The sequence below is a fragment of the Nuphar pumila genome, chromosome 2, assembly GCF_984573655.1.
Source record: "Nuphar pumila chromosome 2, dmNupPumi1.hap1.1, whole genome shotgun sequence".
NCBI lineage: Eukaryota > Viridiplantae > Streptophyta > Magnoliopsida > Nymphaeales > Nymphaeaceae > Nuphar > Nuphar pumila.
The window spans coordinates 83,242,912-83,261,668 of NC_143250.1; the positions used below are offsets into that span (position 1 = coordinate 83,242,912).

Genomic DNA, 18,757 nt, shown 5'->3' on the forward strand with positions numbered 1-18,757 from the left:
GGAGGCTCAATAACTTTTCAGCATATTCAATTTTATGAAACATCAAATCCACAAATTTCTTAAATGTATTATTTTTTTAGGCCACTATAGATCTCCAAGTAAGGTAATCAACGAGACGATGGTGTAATTTAACCCTTTTTAATGTCGTCATTAACTATCGATATCATTTACACAATATATCATTCATCTAGTGAAAATATCATGCGAGAAAAATTATGTGCATGTACCCTTCATATATTAAATTAACAACCTACCTACAACAACCACGCTGAGAACCAACTACGCACAATAACACTCTAATCCTTATTCAATGTTTTTGCATAGTCAACCCTAGCCCTATTACACCAACACAAAACCACCAAATATTAAATAAAGGATAAGCAAACAAACAAAAATCTTCTACAATACAAACAAGTATATATTTGTAATAAAAATCTTAAACATAGTAAACCCTAAATGATAAATCTGATGCAAATATTAAATAAAATACATGAACATATACAAAAAACATCCATAGCAACAATAAGGCTATTAAATGCTCATATCTATAAAAAAAAGTTTGGAATAAAAGTTGAGACAATATGCACACACACACACACACACATATAATTTATACAGAACTTACCTTTTGACCTAACTGGAAAAGTTGATGAGAAGAATACCACTTCATCAAAATAGAGCAAATAAATTTTACAAGAATTGCCACAAGGAAAGATGGAAAAGGGCTAGGGTTCATTCAAAAAACAAACAAAAAAAAGAAAAAAGTGAAAAAAATGATTTATATATGATTCAACAAATTTTTACATCAAAAAATTGTGAATGTCAACAAATATTTGTGAATCTCAGGCATAACAAACTTTTACAACACTAATATGCAAATGTCCCCAATATTCGCAGACCTTTTTTATGATTAGTTACTTAAAGGAGATTCACATGGTATCTCACGAATGTTGAACTATATACGCGAATTTAATACAATATTTATGATGCTGAGCATCCAAATGAGCAGGTCATTGAAGACGAGTTGGATCCAAATCCAACTCTCTAGACCCACTCCGGACGTCGTTACCTGAGGCGATTCACTCGCATGCAGGACTTCTTTGGTCCAATTGGATCCTTGGTGTAGCCCGTGTTTGTTGATAATTTCATTTTGGATGTATTGATTCCATGGAAAGAAGCTTGGAATCATATGAAACATTTTTCCTTATTTTATTTTTAGGTATTGGATTCCACAGATCCGGATAGTTCTAGTGTTCTATAGGATTTGTTTGTGGCACTAGAGGGCGTATGGGGATTAAGGGTAGTTTTTTTATTTTTTATTGTATTTAATTTTAATGCCTTTGTGCTTGTGGGTCCGGATCTTAACAATGTTAGGATCTTACCCGAGATCCAAACCTCATTGGATCCATATGGGTGGCGCCACTTAGAGTGAACATCCATAGCCCTAGTTTGAAAGTCAATATGACTGTTGAAAGGGCATTAAAGCTCTTGTTCTAAAAATGGTTTATTCAATGTCTTGGGAGAGCTCCAACTTGAGGAAGGGCTTTCTCTCTTTATGAGGCCCCTTCCCCATGTTAAATGCCAAGAGGGGGTCGACCAAGGAGGGAGAGATTGTTTTGAAATTTTGAAGAAAAAAAGAAAATCGTGAATGAGAGTTTGGCTATCATTTGGTTTTGAAAGAAATCCTTTGAGAAAGATTAGAGAAAATCGTGTGAGGGTGTTGATTCAAGAAGGATACCTCTTGTGTTCGTGTGGACGACTCTTGTGTGGTGTTGTTCAGTGTTGTGGAAGTTGCTAAAGAGTTCCTTTAATCTTGTTGGCTGCAACGAGATAACATATTCTATAACTTTGTTATATTTGCTTTGTGTTCTTTTGTAGTTACTGTCATCATCTGCTCGTTTTTTTGTTAAAGATTGAGAGACTATTTCAAAGTGATATTGATATTGTTTATGAGTTACTGGTTGTTAAAAAACTAGTATTGTTGGTGTGTGCTTGATCTTTCTGAAACTCGTTTTCCTGCTAAGGAAAGTCGTTTCTGCATTCAGGATTATTAGATACAGTCTTAGTGTTTTGACTGTATCTCTCTAGATACTAGTCCAAATTGGGTGATCTTTGGCTTGTTGAAAATAAAATCCTATCTTACAACTTTACTATTTATCGTTTTTCCTGAATCATCTGAGTTAGGCTATGAAAATTTCTGGTAAGTTTCAGACATCTGGATAAGACTAGAGTTTTATCATGTCCATTGTATCTCTTATAGTGTTATGTGCTTTTTCCATATCTCATTATCTGTTCATGAAAATTAATGAGCCATAGTTTGTTAGAAAGCTAACGTTTGGCTCTTCAAGTTTTCTGTTTAGCATTTGGCTGGATTCATTTTCATTAAGTGTCAAAATCTCTGACAAAGTTTAGTCTGCTGCATGTGACCTGCGTTAGCCTCTGTTGTTTGAAGTTTCTGACAGAGTTTCATATTTTTGTCATATCTCATTTATTTCTACTTTGTTTGTTGATCTTATTGAGGTTATGTATTAGTAACATCTTGAAGAATATCTTTGATGTTTTGCTGAATCGTTCATCTACTACTTCGAATAGTTGCTTGATTGTTTGTATGCTCCAAACTTTATTCTGCAAATTGCATAGACTAGATGAGAAAATACAGTGACATAACTCGAACATAAATTCTAGAATATTGATAAAAAAATTACAAACTTTATTTTTTGGAAAGATAAGAGATTTTTACACATCTTACATGTTTGGAGTTTTCCTAAACTCCATCGTCTGAGGGTCTGAAAACTCTCCCAAAGATGACTGGGTGAATATCATTCAGACATCTGGAGACCAGTTTGTCTGGTCCAGAGATCTTCTCTCTGATTTCTATGAGCTTAGATTCATTGGAAATGCGTGTCTATCATGCATATTTCCCGTGTTTACATCAACTGCTAGAACAGAGTCCTTCTGTCTCGAATCGCAAAGCGTTTGAGTCTTGTTCAGACTCCCCTGCCAAAATCATAAGCTTTCGCGTATAGAGATTCATTTGGATCTTAGATTGTAAATCAATTCATACATCGATTTTACACCAATTTGTGAAGTTATGCAGGTTTCGATTACAAAAAGTTTGCAAATTCGGTTATGCAAATATCTTGATGTCGGAAACAAAAATCGTATGAATTTACATTTTAGTGAGAGTTTGCGATACTCAAAAAGCATACCGATATATTGCGCAAAGTTCAGAAGGTTAGGTTCGCTCGTACAACGGGTGAGAAGGTCTAAAATAAATTGACAATTTACGATTTCATACATGAGGCATATTTCAGAAATTGTGAAACATTTATGAAAACATGTCATTTTTTGTCGTGCAGTGCAATTATATTTTCGTTTTTTGTTTACCTCTTTTTTTTTGTTGTCCTTTTTATATCCTTTTTGAATGCAAACACTTTTAATCACACATTAGTACTTCAAAAAAATTTTACTGGTTCATGCATTTCTAACTATCGGGAACTGATGCTGACCCAAAAAGGACCACCCACGGACCAATCCTAACCAAAACAATTGTCTAGCAAATGGCCAAGGATCTGCGTCTGAACACGAGGGAACCATGGACGAGCCGGGACTCAAGCAATTCACACAGCCCAGCAGGAAGGGCCCTGGACCAAAACCGGGACCAACCGTGGGCAGCACCAACACAAAATGAAGCCAGTAGACATGGATCCGGATCCAAATAGTGACCATACATGGACCGAACCGGACCCAAGTCATCTTTACTGTAAGGAGGAACGGAGTTAGGGACGAAGAAAATCTTATCTCACTCACTAGACTGCGATTAAAGTTTGTGGCTCAGAAGTGCGTCGGACACGTGGTAAGTGAGGGGCGAGGCCCACGCTTGGGACCCAGCCGGCTCTCTGCCAGACGGGCCCCACCCCCTTCCGGGACTGTGTGGCCAAAGCTATCCCAGCCCTGCCTCGAAGGGTCGCAAAAGTGCATCGCCCTCCTGAGCTGGCGAGACGACCCCCGCCATGAATTACGTCCACCAGTATTCTGCCACCTGGCTCGATCAGCCGCCATAATAAAAATTTAAATAAAACAGCCTCTCTATATTTTTTCTGGGGCATAAAAAAAGAGAGGGTAAAATAGGAAATAAAAAGATAGTGGCTGAGGTTCGCCACGGATCCCTGAACCGAGAGGGAAGCGTTTCTCTCTCTCTCTGGTTAAAACGTGCCTTCTTCACTCCTGTAAGACTTCTTTTCCCTCTTCCCCCTTTTCTTTTTCTTTCTTTTTTTCGTTTCCATTTTTTTGGGCTCTCTGATCTATCTGAGAGGGAGCTCGGTGATTCGGATAAGAGGAAGAGAGGCGCAGTTTTGGGAGCCGTCTTCTTCCTCTCTTAGTCGTCTCGGAGAGAAGAGGTGAACCAGATGCGTTGTGTCGGACACTGATCCGACATGCGTAGTGGCTTCTCGAGAGGTATGCCTTGCGTTCTGGTGTTTCCTAGAGTAACGCTAGTTCTGTCGATTGTTCTCTTTTTCTTTTGGACTGATGAGGTCTCTTCTAGGTGTTGTGTTTCGTCTGCCGTTGGGTTTCCCGGTCGTTTTGGTGAGACATTGCTGTTGTTTGGATCCGGGAGGCGGTAGCGGCGCGGGGTTCCTGATTTTTTGCTTTGGTTTTCACGGTTTTGCAGGGGAAATTCGGGAGTTGAGGTGCGGTTTGGAGGATTCGGTGGCTGGAGAGGTGTCTATGAAGGATGGAAGGTGGAGATCGGGATGCTTCGACTTTGCAGATGATCTGAATCGCAGATCTGCTGGAGAACCAGTGGTTTTGCTTCGAGGAGCCGGTCATGGAGATTAACTCTTCTGGAGAAGATTTGTTAATACGAGTGGGTTTTTCTTTTTTCCTTTTCAAGCGGTTCTCCTTTTTCTTCTCTCCGAGTTTTATGCTTTGAGAAGGTTGTGAGAATTGTGAGTTGTGAGATCTTTGACAGACAAGGAAGCCGTACACGATCACGAAGCAGCGGGAGCGCTGGACGGTGGAAGAGCATAATCGGTTTCTCGAAGCACTGAATCTGTATGGCCGGGCGTGGCAGCGCATTGAAGGTTTGATTTGATTAACGTTTTTGTAATTCTTTCATTCTTCTTTTGTGATCGTGTGAGCTGGACTTCAATCGTGAAACTGTGGAGGCCGTCAGTGCATTTGTGGCGGTGTTCTGGATGACTTTGCTTTACTTTAGAGACATGCTTACTTCTTTATTTTCACGGTGTGCAGAGCATATCGGAACAAAAACGGCAGTGCAGATCAGAAGCCATGCCCAGAAGTTCTTCTCAAAGGTCTATCGGTACCTTCTAACGCGCTGCTCATATCTGATTTTTGTAGATGTTGCCTAAATATCGATTCTGTTGAACATTAGGTACTATTCAATCTATTTCAATTAAGATCGAGATCATTCTCAAACTGAAACAAATTTTGGTGTTGCATTTTGATTTCATTGTTAGAGTAAGGGTTTGATTAGTTTACAATCATTGGAGCTTTATCTGATTGAAATCATTTCAGGTATGTTTGAGCCTATGCTCATCGATAGTTGTATGGCATACACACACTTCCTTGTTTTGAAGAGAGTAAAGCTACACCACTAGAAACTTTAGTTTGAGATAGCATAAGGTGATAGATGTTTAACTCATAGTTTCATATGGAGGCCTAAATATTGGAAAATTAAACAAAAGGAAAGAAGCAACATAATCTTTTCATGTAAAGTACAATCTAGATGCTGACGACGCCAGAAAATTTTACAAAATTGAAAACAAAACGAAAAGGCATGCAAGGTAAATAAAAAGTACGATTTGCTATTCTGTTCAGTTTTTGATGTCCAAGAATGGTCTCTAATAAAATTTTCCCAATGGTACCCTTGCGTGGAAAGGCTACAACAGTCTTTTCAGAAAAAAAATATAGTTTTCAAAAGGGAAAGAGAAAATAAAAAGACATTTCCATGAAATTTCCTAGCTTAGATCTGCTGCTGTGTAAGCTTTAGTAGACGGTTTTGGCAAGAAAGTTTGTCATTTTTTTCTGTACGATCTGGAATGAGAAAAAATACATCTTGATGTTTTGGGATGCTCTAGAGAGAGGTTCTATTAGAATAACTTGGTCTTTAGTGAAATTTGTGCTATAAGAGATTTGATTTTGTTGCAGCAGAAAGAATGTCACAAGATCCCTCGGCAGAAAGCTAGTTGTTTTGCAGAGGCCACATAGATTTAGCTTTTGATACTTGGTGCATGCTGATAAGTGATCTCTTGGATGTTTTTGTATTATTCTCATTGCTAATCAGAGTAGTGTTTGTCACAATACAAGGAGGTTCTGCTTAGAATGAGTTGTGGCACCAGCTTCCTAAGGAATGAAGGCTGGGCACCCCCTCTGGCTGGTCAGAATTGATCTGTGGAGCTGCAGGGGGCACACTGTTTTAATGGGGATTGCACTGCTTTTACACCACACAAACACCCAATAGGTGTTTGCTGTAACTCGAGTCACATTTTGCTTCAATCTTAGAGACTATCAGTGGACATAACTGCCTAATTTGTCACACTATAACTAAATCAGTAGGATGGTTTGAACCCAACATGCTAAAGTTTCCAAAAAGGATCTCAGATAGACGTCTTTTAAAGATAACATTGGCTGCTTACTAGGTGTTCCAACTTCCAACAAGGATTCTCATGTACATGCCATCTGAAAATAACCTTGGGTTTGAGTTTAGAACTTTTATCAGTTCCAGGGACATTAAGCACTCCTGATCAATTGGGAATTTTAGATTGAATTCTTTTACTGGGCATTTGGGCTTGTCAGCACACTACATGGTGTGTGCCCTTTTTCTGTTTAGTCTTGCTTTATGGACCAACCTTGTCGTGTTATGCAAAAGAAATTTCTAACCGTTTATGATGTTTGCCATATTCCATAGACCTCATCTTCCAACCTAGTATAACTGTATAAGGTAGAGGTGTCTAACGTGCTCAAACATATTCACACTGGTAAGCAGAATAGGAAAACATAAAATACTGTCTTAATTGTTTTGGGAATTTGTGTTTAAATGACTAAAGCTCCGATGCATGTGGAATCTTCATGTTACTATGGAACTAGGAACATCTGTTCAAATTACTCAGTTCTTGCACATTCTAATTTCCACATTATGAGTTAAGGTTGTGGTGATTAAACTAACAACAGCCTTTTTTTGTTCGAGTGCTCTAATTTGTTTGGTCATATATTGAAAAGACCACATTAGTCATTTTTTTTTTCAAATGTATTATAATATATGTCCAAATCATATTTATGTGTTCATGAAAGCTTTTCCATCCTATATTTTGAAATAGCAAAGCTGGAACTTGACCACTGACCAGGGTTCATTTTTCCATGTTGCTTACACATTTAGAAGATTTTCAACTTTTATCACACGTTATATTGAAATGCAGTCTGTTCATCTAGCTTGAAGCACAATTTAGAGATATTTGTATTTCTTTGCCTGTGTTTGGTGAAGCCAGCTTATGATCCCTGCCCAAGTAATTCTTCCATAATATCTATAAATAAAAAGAAAAGTCAAAACAACATGTAAAGCGAGAAGGTGTTGGAGAAGTTTGTGACTCATATATCTTTCTCTATGTGGAGAGTGTTGAATTTTTCCTTGGAAGTCATGTCTTAAACAAGTGGAGCAGAGAAATCTGGAAGCAGGAAGAGGACATGAAAGGGAAGAGGAATCTAGGGAGTGGTGACATCTTCTCCTTGAGGATGTCCCTTCTTATTAAATCTTCTCTTTTCAATTAGTAGAACACCCTCCTCACACACTCCTTCCACATGACCGTTTTAGAGTCCCTCTTATCCGAATGCGCAAAACCTTTTTATAAACCTTGTGTTTCTACCGTAAATGGAACTAATTTAAAAATAAAAAATATTAGAACATTCACAAACATTTCAAAAACATTTCAAGTTCCTAAATTAGAGTTGTTCCAAAACTCAATCTAAACTTGTTTTCAGTTTCTCAAATTTTGAATTATGGGTATGAGGTCTTCTCGTCAAAATAATGTTGGGTGCTGATTGGGGAAGGCTATAAGAGGGGAAATCTCTACTACATAGATTTTCTTCATCTACCTAAATAATCATTTTGTAATTTTCTTAAGGAAAAAGACATTTTTTTGTGGCATCAAAGATTAGGTTACTCTAATGTATCTAAGTTGACTCTTTTTCCATTTTTGAAAGATTTTTGTATTAAACAATTTATATGTAATGATTGTATTCTTGGAAAAACGAAGAAAATTCATTTTGGATTTAGAACTTTTATTTCTTCTAAACCCTTTAAACTTGTGCTTTCGAATGTATGAGGACCGACTCCTATCATGTAAAAAAGGAGGGCTCTCTTATTATGTTATATTCATTAATGATTATACTAGGTATACTTGGATCTATTTCCTTAGGCATAAATCCAATGTATTTTCATGTTTCAAAGAATTTCATAATATTGTGCAAAACGAATTTCAAAGCAACATTGTCATTTTTCGATCCGACTCGGAGGAGAATACTTGTCTAATGAATTCAAAAATTATTTGAAAGAAAGTGAGATTTATAATGCAGTATGCTGAATTACAAAACAAAGTGCATAAACACATACACAAGTACAAGAAAGGACAATACTAAGGCACAATACAAGCACAAAAGTGCATACAAAGACTTCAACGAGTCAAGAACGTAAACACAAAGGTAAAAAAATATAATCTTTGTTGAATAGAAATGCTTAACCAAAGCATAGGATACAAGAGATGGGCTCGATCCCTATTTATACGCAAAGAAAAGCATGAGGTTTTATTGGGGAGCTCCTAATAGAGTTGTTGGGAGCTACCCAATGGTTGGGAGCTCCCAACGACTCTATGGTCTTTTGATCATTAGAGTCCATGCTCTTTTTAATAAAAGAACAAAATAAATAAAAAGAAAAAATGTTCCTAGTGAACAATACTATTATAAGTGTGAAAAGACCAAAATGCCCTTAAAGAGCAATATAAATTACAAGGCTATATATATATAACCATATATATAACCTATTTTAACACCCCCCTCAAACTTATGGTGTGGTCACCAAAAGTTTGTTCAGAAGAAACTTCAGTGAAAAAAATCTGCAAGCTGATATTCTGATGTGATATATGACAATTCAATAGTTCCTCTTAAGAATTCATCATGAATATAATGGCAATCCATCTCAATATGTTTAATATGCTTATAGAAGGTGTGGTTGCTGGCAATATAAATTACGCTTTTATTATAGCAACACATATTCGAAGGTTTAGATATGTCGACCCCCATATCTCTGAGAAGATTTCGTACCCATACAAGCTCTATGGTTATTGTGGCCATAGCTCTATATTCAGCTTCTGTTGATGATAGTGATATCTTCTGCTGCTTTTTGCATCTCCAAGTAATTAATGAATCTTTCAAGAAAACATAAAATCCAGTAGTTGAGATTCTATCATTGACATTTCCTCTCCAACCTACATCAGTATAAAACAAGTAAATCTAAAGAAGAAGAAGAAGAAGAAGAAGAAGAAGAAGAAGAAGAAGACAATAAAAGCTATTTAGTTATGGTATTTTTCATATATCTGACAATTCTTAATACATCACGCATATGTACTGTGGTTGGAGCATGTTGAAACTGACTGATAGAATGAATAATGTGAGCTATGTCTGGTCTGGTGATAGACAAGTAGGTGAGTGACCCGATTAGTTGCCAATAAGGTATAGGATCTGTAGACAACAAAAACCAATAGAAGACTAAGAAACGAGAGAGAGAGAGAGAGAGAGAGAGAGAGAGAGAGAGAGAGAGAGAGAGAGAGGTCAAAATCATATTAGGTCTAATCTCCTTTAGTTTAAATAGAGATTAGCCAAAAGAATAAATTTACATTTGGGTCCCTCATTATTCATAAAATATCAAATCTAGTCTTAAGAATAAATAAACTCTTAAGTAGTAAACTTATCTTAACACTCCCCCTCAAGCTGGAGCATAGATTTCAATCATGCTCAGCTTGCCGCAACATTTAGAGAAACTGGACCTGGCAAGAGGCTTTGTAAAAATATCTGCAACTTGATCCTCAAAGATTACATGCTTGGTAGAGATATGTCAAGCTTGAACCATATCTCGTATGTAGTGGCAGTCAACTTCAATATGTTTTGTCCTTTCATGAAATACCAGATTATTGGCTATATATGTGGCTGCCTTGTTATCACACATCATCACCATAGGAGATGAAACCTTTACTTGAAGATCAGTCAACACAGTTCGAACCCACATCAATTCAGCTGCCGTTTGGGCCATAACCCTATATTCTGATTCAACACTTGACCTAGCAACCACGGTTTGCTTCTTGCTTCTCCAAGAAATTAAGTTACCTCCCACAAATACACAAAATCCTGTGGTAGACTTCCTATCCTCTACAAACCCAGCATAATCGGCATCAGAGTAAGCAACTACCTCCAGAGTGCCTCCTTTCTTGAATAATAACCCTTTTCCAGGAGAATATTTTAAGTACCTCAGTATCATCATTGTAGCATTCCAGTGTACCTTAGTTGGTTTGTCTATGAATTGACTGACTTTGCTTACAGCCAGAGCAATATTGGGTCTAGTCACTGTCACATATAGTAACTTCCCTACCAATGAACGATAGCTCTTGCTATCAACAGGTTTTGACCCCTCATCCAATAAATGAACTTTGTGATCCATGAGAATATTTGCTGGTTTAGCTCCCAACATTCCTGTCTCTTTTAGTAAATCAAGAACATATTTCCGTTGAGACAAAACCATGCCCTCACTGCTCCTGACCACTTCTATGCCCAGAAAGTATCTAAGGGAACCAAGGTCTTTTGTAAAAAAATGTTTTTGAAGATGAGCCTTCGTAGCTGCAATATCTTTCATGTTATCTCCTATAAGGATGATGTCATTCACATATACCACTATAACTACTATGCCTGAGTTAGTTTTCTTAATAAATAATGTGTGGTCTGACGCTGACCTATTAAAACCAAACTTTGACATCACCTCAGACAACTTTTGAAACCATGCACGAGGACTTTGCTTTAGACCATATATCACCTTTCTTAATCTGCACACCTTCTGACACTCCCCCTCAACCTCGAACGCAGGAGGTTGTTGCATGTAGACTGTCTCAGACAGATCCCCATATAGGAGTGCATTTTTCACATCTAGCTGACACAAACTCCATCCATGGTGAACTGCTACGGAGAGAACAAGACGAATGGTGCCCATCCGTGCTACTGGAGAAAATGTCTCAAAAAAATCAACACCATATGTCTGAGTATAACCTTTTGCTACTAATCTGGCCTTATACCTTTCAACTAAACCATCTGAGTTGTATTTAATGGTATATACCCATTTGCATCCAACAATGTCCGCATCCAATGGGGGATCAACGAGGTCCCATGTCTGTTGAGACAGTAAAACATCCATTTCATCTTGCATAGCCTGCTTTCACTTGCTATTGAGTACTGCCTTTTGATAACTCAGAGGAATAGTTTCAGCAGATAAGGCTGAAATAAATGCTTTCATCTGATTACCAATTCTGGCATCTGACACAAACTGAGACATAGGATATAAGGTATATTGTCGTTTTCCCTTTCGCAGAGCGATTGGCCTGTCATCATCAACAGGAATGTCATTGCTATCAGGAGCACTTACCTCAGAAGAAGAAGAAGATGAAGGCACTGAAGGAGGTGAAGCTCTACGCACATACACTAATGGAGGATTGTGAAACTGTGAGGTAGGTGGAGTTGGATTCGGTAATGGGGGCACCAATTCTAAGGGAAAAGGAGGAACAAGAAGTGGAAAGGAGTCATCTTGATCAACTTGCATCCTAGCACCAGTACTGGAATAATATGGAAGAGACTCCAAGAAATATACATCTGCACCGACATACTCCCGACGAGAAATCAGATCATAACATCGATACCCCTTTTGATTTTTTGAATAGCCTATAAAAATACACTTAGTGGCTTGAGTTGCTAATTTATCACAGTCAGGTCCGAGTCTGTGCACAAAACAAACGCACCCAAATACCTTGGGCGAAAGAGAGAAGAGAGGTACATTAGGATACAGGATTTGCAAAGGAATTTGGTCTTCTATGGATGATGATGGCATGCGGTTGATCAAATAGCAGGTCGTGGTAACCGCATCACCCCAATATAAAGCAGGAACATTGGATTGAATCATAAGGGTGCGGGCTACATCAAGGAAATGCCTGTGTTTTCGCTCAGCCACCCCATTTTGTTGGGAAGTATAGGCACAGGTGGTTTGAGGTTGAATGCCATGGTCTCGATAAAATTGCAATAGTGCTTTATTTTTAAACTCAAGGGCATTATCAGTGCGAATAATCTTGACAACGGACTCAAATTGAGTTTTTATTTCAATAACCAATGATTTAAGGATACTAGGAACTTCAAATCTTTCTTTTATTAAGAACACCCAAGACAACTTAGAAAAATCATCGACAATAACAAAATAATAACGACATTGGGTCTTGGTAGGAATCTTACTAGGACCTCATACATCAGCATGAAGAAGTTCAAAGACTTTATGACTTGACTGACTCTGACTAGAAGGAAATGAACTCCTATGATGCTTGCCCAACTGACATGCTTCACACTGGAATGATGTAGTAGACGGAATTTGTGGAATGACACGATGAAACTTCGACAATGAAGGGTGTCCAAGACAATGATGCCATTGAACAGGACTCGAGGAATAATCAACTGCAACATAAATATTTCCCACTGGGTGATGTAGATAGTAGACTCTATTTTCTTCATAGCCCCCACCAATCTTCTTCCCCGTCAGCAAATCCTGAAAATGACAACACACAAGATCAAATATCACTCTACAATTTAGCTCTTTTGTAAGGCAACTAACTGAGAGTAAACTTTGAGGAAATGAAAGAGCATGAAGGACATTGTTCAACTGCAAGGAAGAGAATATAGAAACATTTCCCTGACCAATAACACGGGAGGAACTTTCATCAGCTAATGAGACACTCCGATATGCATTAATAGCCTTTAACTCTGATTTTTTTTAGAGTTTCCACATAGATGTCTAGATGCACCAAAGTCAATAATTCACTTACTATCATGGGGAGAAAGGTTGTCTCCTGTTGAGTAGGCCACACCAGCTACAGGAGAAGAGGAACTTGAAGAACGATGTGCGACCGGCTCATCATATTCTGCATGACTAAGAGTGATAGAATCACTAGGAGAATTGGTTTCATTCTCTATCTCTAGTTTTGTAACATTAGCTTTTGGAACATTTGGCTTCAATGAAGAAAAGGTAGGCCGTCCATGTTCATCCCAACAACGATCTTCTAAATGTCTTGATTTTCTGTAATAGGTACATTGGAGTTTACCTCTACTACCCATACCTCTTCCACGACCTCTTCCTCTAACATTCAGAGTATTTCTTTGTCCATAATTAGATGAAACAACTAAAGCAGATGACTGAGATGCAGGTTGAGATTATGGAAGAGAGATGGCGAGTCTACTCAATCGATTGTATGCATCAGCAAGAGTAGGAACATCAGACCCGGTCAACATTTGGACTTTAGCAACTGAGAACTCTGACGATAGGCCTGTGAGGAACCGAGCAACCATAGTTTGTTCTTGATGTTCTTTTTGTTTTGAGCAACACAGAGGCCTATGAGCATTAAGTCTCTCAAAGGCAGCCTTAACGAACGCATAGTACTGGGCCAAGGTCTGATCACCTTGCTACAAATTATATATCTCCTATTCAACTTGGAGAATACGACTCACATTATTCTCTTGAGAGTACGTATCTCGAAGATTGTCCCACATCTGTTTAGCCGTATTGTAATAAATTAGGCCATCTGCAATATGTGGTTCAATGCTATTCATGATCCATGACATAACAATGTCATTATCTTTTTCTCAAGTATTGTATTTTCCTGTTTTATCATTTGGTTCAGATTCCAACAGAATATGTTTTCTACAATGTCCAGACACCGACATCATAAACATCTTGGACCACCTTGCATAGTTTGTTTCATTTAATTTCACGGAATAACCATATGAGAAAGGAATGACTAAGGCTTTATATTTCCCAATAGCCTCATTCTTGTAATCAGATTTCAGAACTTCACCCATAATGAATAACACTAACTCAGGATTCACAACCAATATCGCTGCTACGATAGACTTCCACGTGCACCAAAAAAAATGTGTCACAATTTGTAAATCTGGTCGACTACTAGCAATAGAGTCGTTCAGATCTACTCTCCAATCCACTAAGAAATCAGGTCTGAGTTCTTCAAGAACTTGCGATCTTCTCTACGATATGCAGATCCACTACGATGATTAGTCTTTACCACGACACCCAGATCTGATCAACAATCCAGAACATACGATCAGATCTGAAAAAAATCACTATGCAGATCCACGACTATATAATATTTTTAATCTTCACGACACCCAGATCTGTGATCAAATCTGAATAAACCAAAACATACAATCAGATCTAAAAAAATCAGTATGCAGGTCCACGACTATATAATATAGTTAATCTTCACCACACCCAGATCTGTGATCAGATCTGAACTAACCAGAACATACGATCAGATCTGGAAAAAAATTCCTAGTATGCAGATCCATGACTATATACTGTATTTAATCTTCACCATGGCAAAAAAAATAACGACTGTCAAATCTGACCGTCACCCACTTCACGACGTCATCACAACACCCATACCTGTATCCACTAGATCTGGTCGACAAAAACACATAGTTTCATCATGACATTTAGATCTGATTACAGATCTAAGTCATGACTCTTGTCAGACTACCGATCTATTATCAGATCTGTCCCACTCGGTTCCTAAAAAAATAAAATCAGACACCTTAGATTTGATCCCCTTCACGCGATCTGATACCCTTCACGTGAGCTTTGGCGTAGAACCCGAAATCATGCTCCCAAGGTCGATGGCTCTGATACCATGTAGACAACAAAAACCAATAGAAGACTAAGAGAGAGAGAGAGAGAGAGAGAGAGAGAGAGAGAGAGAGAGAGAGAGAGAGAGAGAGAGAGAGAGTCAAAATCATATTAGGTCTAATTTCTTTTAGTTTAAATAGAGATTATCTAAAAGAATAAATTTACATTTGGGTCCCTCATTATTCATAAAATATCAAATCCAGACTTAAGAATAAATAAACTCTAAAGTAGTCAACTTATCTTAACGTGATCTTTGAGAATAGTTTCATTTTCAAGCCTTAATTTTGTATTGATCACTTCAGGTGTCTCTACTTTCTTATCATTTAAAATGACCAACTTAGCACAAATATCAACAACAAACTTTATTTGAGAAAGAATATACTCTATGGGAAAGTAAACAACTTCAATACCTAAGAAATATCTTAAAAAAAACTAAGTTAGATATCAATTTTTTTTTAAACATTTTTAATATCACTAACTACCTGTTTGTCACTTCCAGTTATTATCATGTCATCTACGTACAGTAAAAAAATGACAACCTTAGAACCTTTATTTTTAACACAAAGAGCAGTGTCAGTATTGCAAGAATGAAAACCCAGATGAGTCATTACATTGCTAAATCTATCTTACCATGCCTTAGGAGCTTGTTTAAGACCATACAAGGTCTTCTTAAGTGTAAGAGTTTTACCTTTTTTAATACCAAATCCCAGCGGCGAATCCATATAAACTTTCTCATTTAATTCTTCATTGAGAAATATATTTTTAATATCAAGCTGATATATGGGTGATTTTTTAATAGATACAAGGACTATGAGAGTCTTAAGACTAGTCATCCTAACTATTAGTGCAAAGGTTTTCTCATAGTTAATTATGTATTTTTGAGAATATCCTTTGACCAGTAACCTAGCTTTATATCTGTCTAGGATCCATCATTCTTGGTTTTGACCTTAAAAACTCATCTACAACCTATAGCTTGTAAGAATATGAGCTCTTTTAAGGATGTTTACTAGATCACCAATAATGGACACTCAAAGAATTCCACTAAAAGTATCGAAATAAACACTCAAAAGAACCAAGAAAGGTTCATACACAAATACCCACTAAATGGGTATTCAAGAACAAGAGAGAAAAAATAGTAATTTTATTGATTGTAATCCACACAAAAAACATACAAATGAGAGGAGGGAATGCCCTATATTTATACACAAAAAGCGGATGAGAGGAGAGAGTCGTTGGGCTCCCAACAGCTCTATTTAGAGCCATTGGGAGTCCAACGACTCTTTTGTATTGACTAGTCAAAGGTTTGACTAGTCCAATATAAACCAAACTAAAAAAGTAAAAAGGTAAAAAATCCTATACAAACTAAACTAAAAAATAAACAGGTAAAAAATCCTAGATACATTATTTTTAACACTCCCCCTCAAACTTACAGTTGGATAATTGAAAGTTTGTCCAAGAGAAAGTGAAATCTAGGAGTTGCTAGGGGTTTGGTAAAAAAATCTGCCAATTGGTATTATGAAGAAACATAGGGAAGATCAATAGTGCCGTGTAGGAATTTCTCTCGTATATAGTGATAATCCATCTCAATGTGTTTGGTTCATTCGTGGAATGTCCAGTTGCTGGAAATGTAAATGGAACTTTTGTTGTCACAACATAGTTGTGATGCACCTTTACTCTGAACACCCATGTAATTCAACAATCTCCTTAGCCAGACCACTTCCATAGTGGTTGTCGCCACTGTAATATGCTTCAGTTGATGAGAGACTTTCTGCAGCTTCTCGCACCTAAAAGAAATCAACGATTTGCTTAAAAATACACAGAAACCAGTAGTTGAGTGTCGGTTATTTGGATCTCCTCCCCAGTCTGCATCAGTGTAAGCAATTAAATCTAAGAAGGAAGAGGCAAACAACAAAAGTCCTCAAAAAATAGAAGTTTTCATATATCTAATAATACATAAAACAACTCTCATATAAACAGTGGTAAGAGCATGCTGAAATTGGCTTGTTGTGTAGATTGCATGCGCAATGTCAGGTCTCGTAATTGTTTTCTGTAAGGTTTTAGATTTTCAAGCGGTTCTCCATCATCAATCTTCATTTTGACATTTACAACTTTGGTAGTGTCGACCTTCTTCTCATATAAGATACTGTCAACAATATGTAGAGCAAACTTAGATTGAGTCAACAAATAACCTCTAGAAGAATAAACAACTTTTATACCAAGAAAAAAAAAAACCCAAATCACTCATTTCAAAATGTGTTTTGAGAAACCTTTTAATGTTTTTAACTTCCAGTGATGATAATGTTGTCCATGTAGAGGAGAAGGATAATAATACTTGCATCCGAAATCTTAACAAACAAAGTTGTGTCAGTTAAACAAAATTCAGAAATCTTAACAAACAAAGTTGTGTCAGTTAAACAAAATTAAAAACCAAAATCAAGCGTAACTTGAGTTTCCTTAAGGAATAGCAATGTCAGGTGGCGGTTCCATATAAACTTCTTCAGCCAAGCTTTCATTGAGAAACATATTTTTGAAATTCATTTGATATATAGGCAATTTCTTTACAGAGGCAAGAGCTACTATGGTCTTAAATGTAGTCATTCTAGCAACTGGAGCAAAGGTCTCTTTATAATCTATTTCATACTCTTGAGAATATCCTTTGGCAACTAATCTGTCCTTATACCTTTCAAGAGTTCCGTCACTCTTGGTTTTAACTTTATATACTCATCGACAACCTACAGGCAAAAAGCCTGGTGGAATGTTTTGAATAGTCCAGGTATTCGCCTTTTCTAAGGCATTTAATTTCACTGTCATTGCTTCTACCTACTCAGGATGTTCCTTTGCTGCAACATAGTTGGAAGGTTCTATGTAGGAATGTATTAATGCAATGTAGGCTTGATACTTAGGTGAAAAAGACTCATATGACACAAATTTTTCAGGAATTTTTTACTCTAGATGACCTTGTTTGTATCTCTTCCTGTTTTTCATTACTGGTATATTTTTCGAGAGCACGTGAATGTTCTAAATTACCACATCTAGAGTATTGAATACAATCTTGATCATTATGGGATGATTCTTCACTTATCATATCATTTTTAACTTCTTGGTTTTCATCAATATCACACTCTTCAATCTTTGGAACTAAATCTAATAAAAAAGAATACCCATTTATTTCCTTAGTTTTCTTACTTTCAAAAAAAATTTCTTTTTCCAAAAAGGATACATTTCTTGACACATATAACTTTTTAGTTTTAAAGTCAAAACATCTGCAACCTTTTTGATAATTGGCTTATCTTAGAAAAACACAAGGAATAGCATAAGGAGAGAGTTTGTCATTTTTGTCAGAAAAAGCGAAACACTTGCATAAAAAAACCCTTAACCTAGAATAATCTGGGATTTGTTTGAAAAGCTTTTCAATAGGAGATACATTTTTTAAGGAAGAGGATGATATTCTGTTAATAAGATAAACTGCAATTAGAGTGGCTTCAACCCAAGAAACTTTAGGTACTTGATTTGTAATAAGTAAAGTTCTTGTTGTTTCTATAATATGCTCATGCTTCTTTTCTGCTAAATAATTTTGTTGAGGGATATAGGGACATGATCATTGATGTTTGATACCGTATAGATTTAGATAATCTTTAGATTCTTTTGATAAAAACTCTCCTCCCTGAATCAGTGCGAAAGATGAAAATATCATTCTTAAATTGATTTTTCACTAGATTATGAAATATCTGGAAGTGTGAGAAAACTTTA

The 18,757-nt window shown here is 36.9% G+C and overlaps 1 protein-coding gene across 7 annotated transcripts in view; it reads left to right on the forward strand.

The window, feature by feature from the left end:
- The first annotated feature begins 4,223 nt into the window (after positions 1-4,223).
- The window catches only part of LOC149845872 (protein LATE ELONGATED HYPOCOTYL-like), a 79,551-nt gene continuing 65,017 nt past the window's right edge, over positions 4,224-18,757 (forward strand). For 2 of the 7 annotated variants that reach the window (XM_089996053.1, XM_089996055.1), the window contains exons 1-5: positions 4,257-4,458; positions 4,547-4,587; positions 4,673-4,867; positions 4,973-5,084; positions 5,254-5,315. In XM_089996053.1, coding sequence (XP_089852179.1) covers positions 4,829-4,867; positions 4,973-5,084; positions 5,254-5,315 — 213 coding nt within the window. In that variant the 5' untranslated portion in view covers positions 4,257-4,458; positions 4,547-4,587; positions 4,673-4,828. Of the gene's footprint in view, positions 4,459-4,546; positions 4,588-4,672; positions 4,868-4,972; positions 5,085-5,253; positions 5,324-18,757 lie in introns of all 7 variants that reach the window. The other 5 variants (XM_089996051.1, XM_089996054.1, XM_089996050.1 and 2 more) reach the window with 4 other exon arrangements.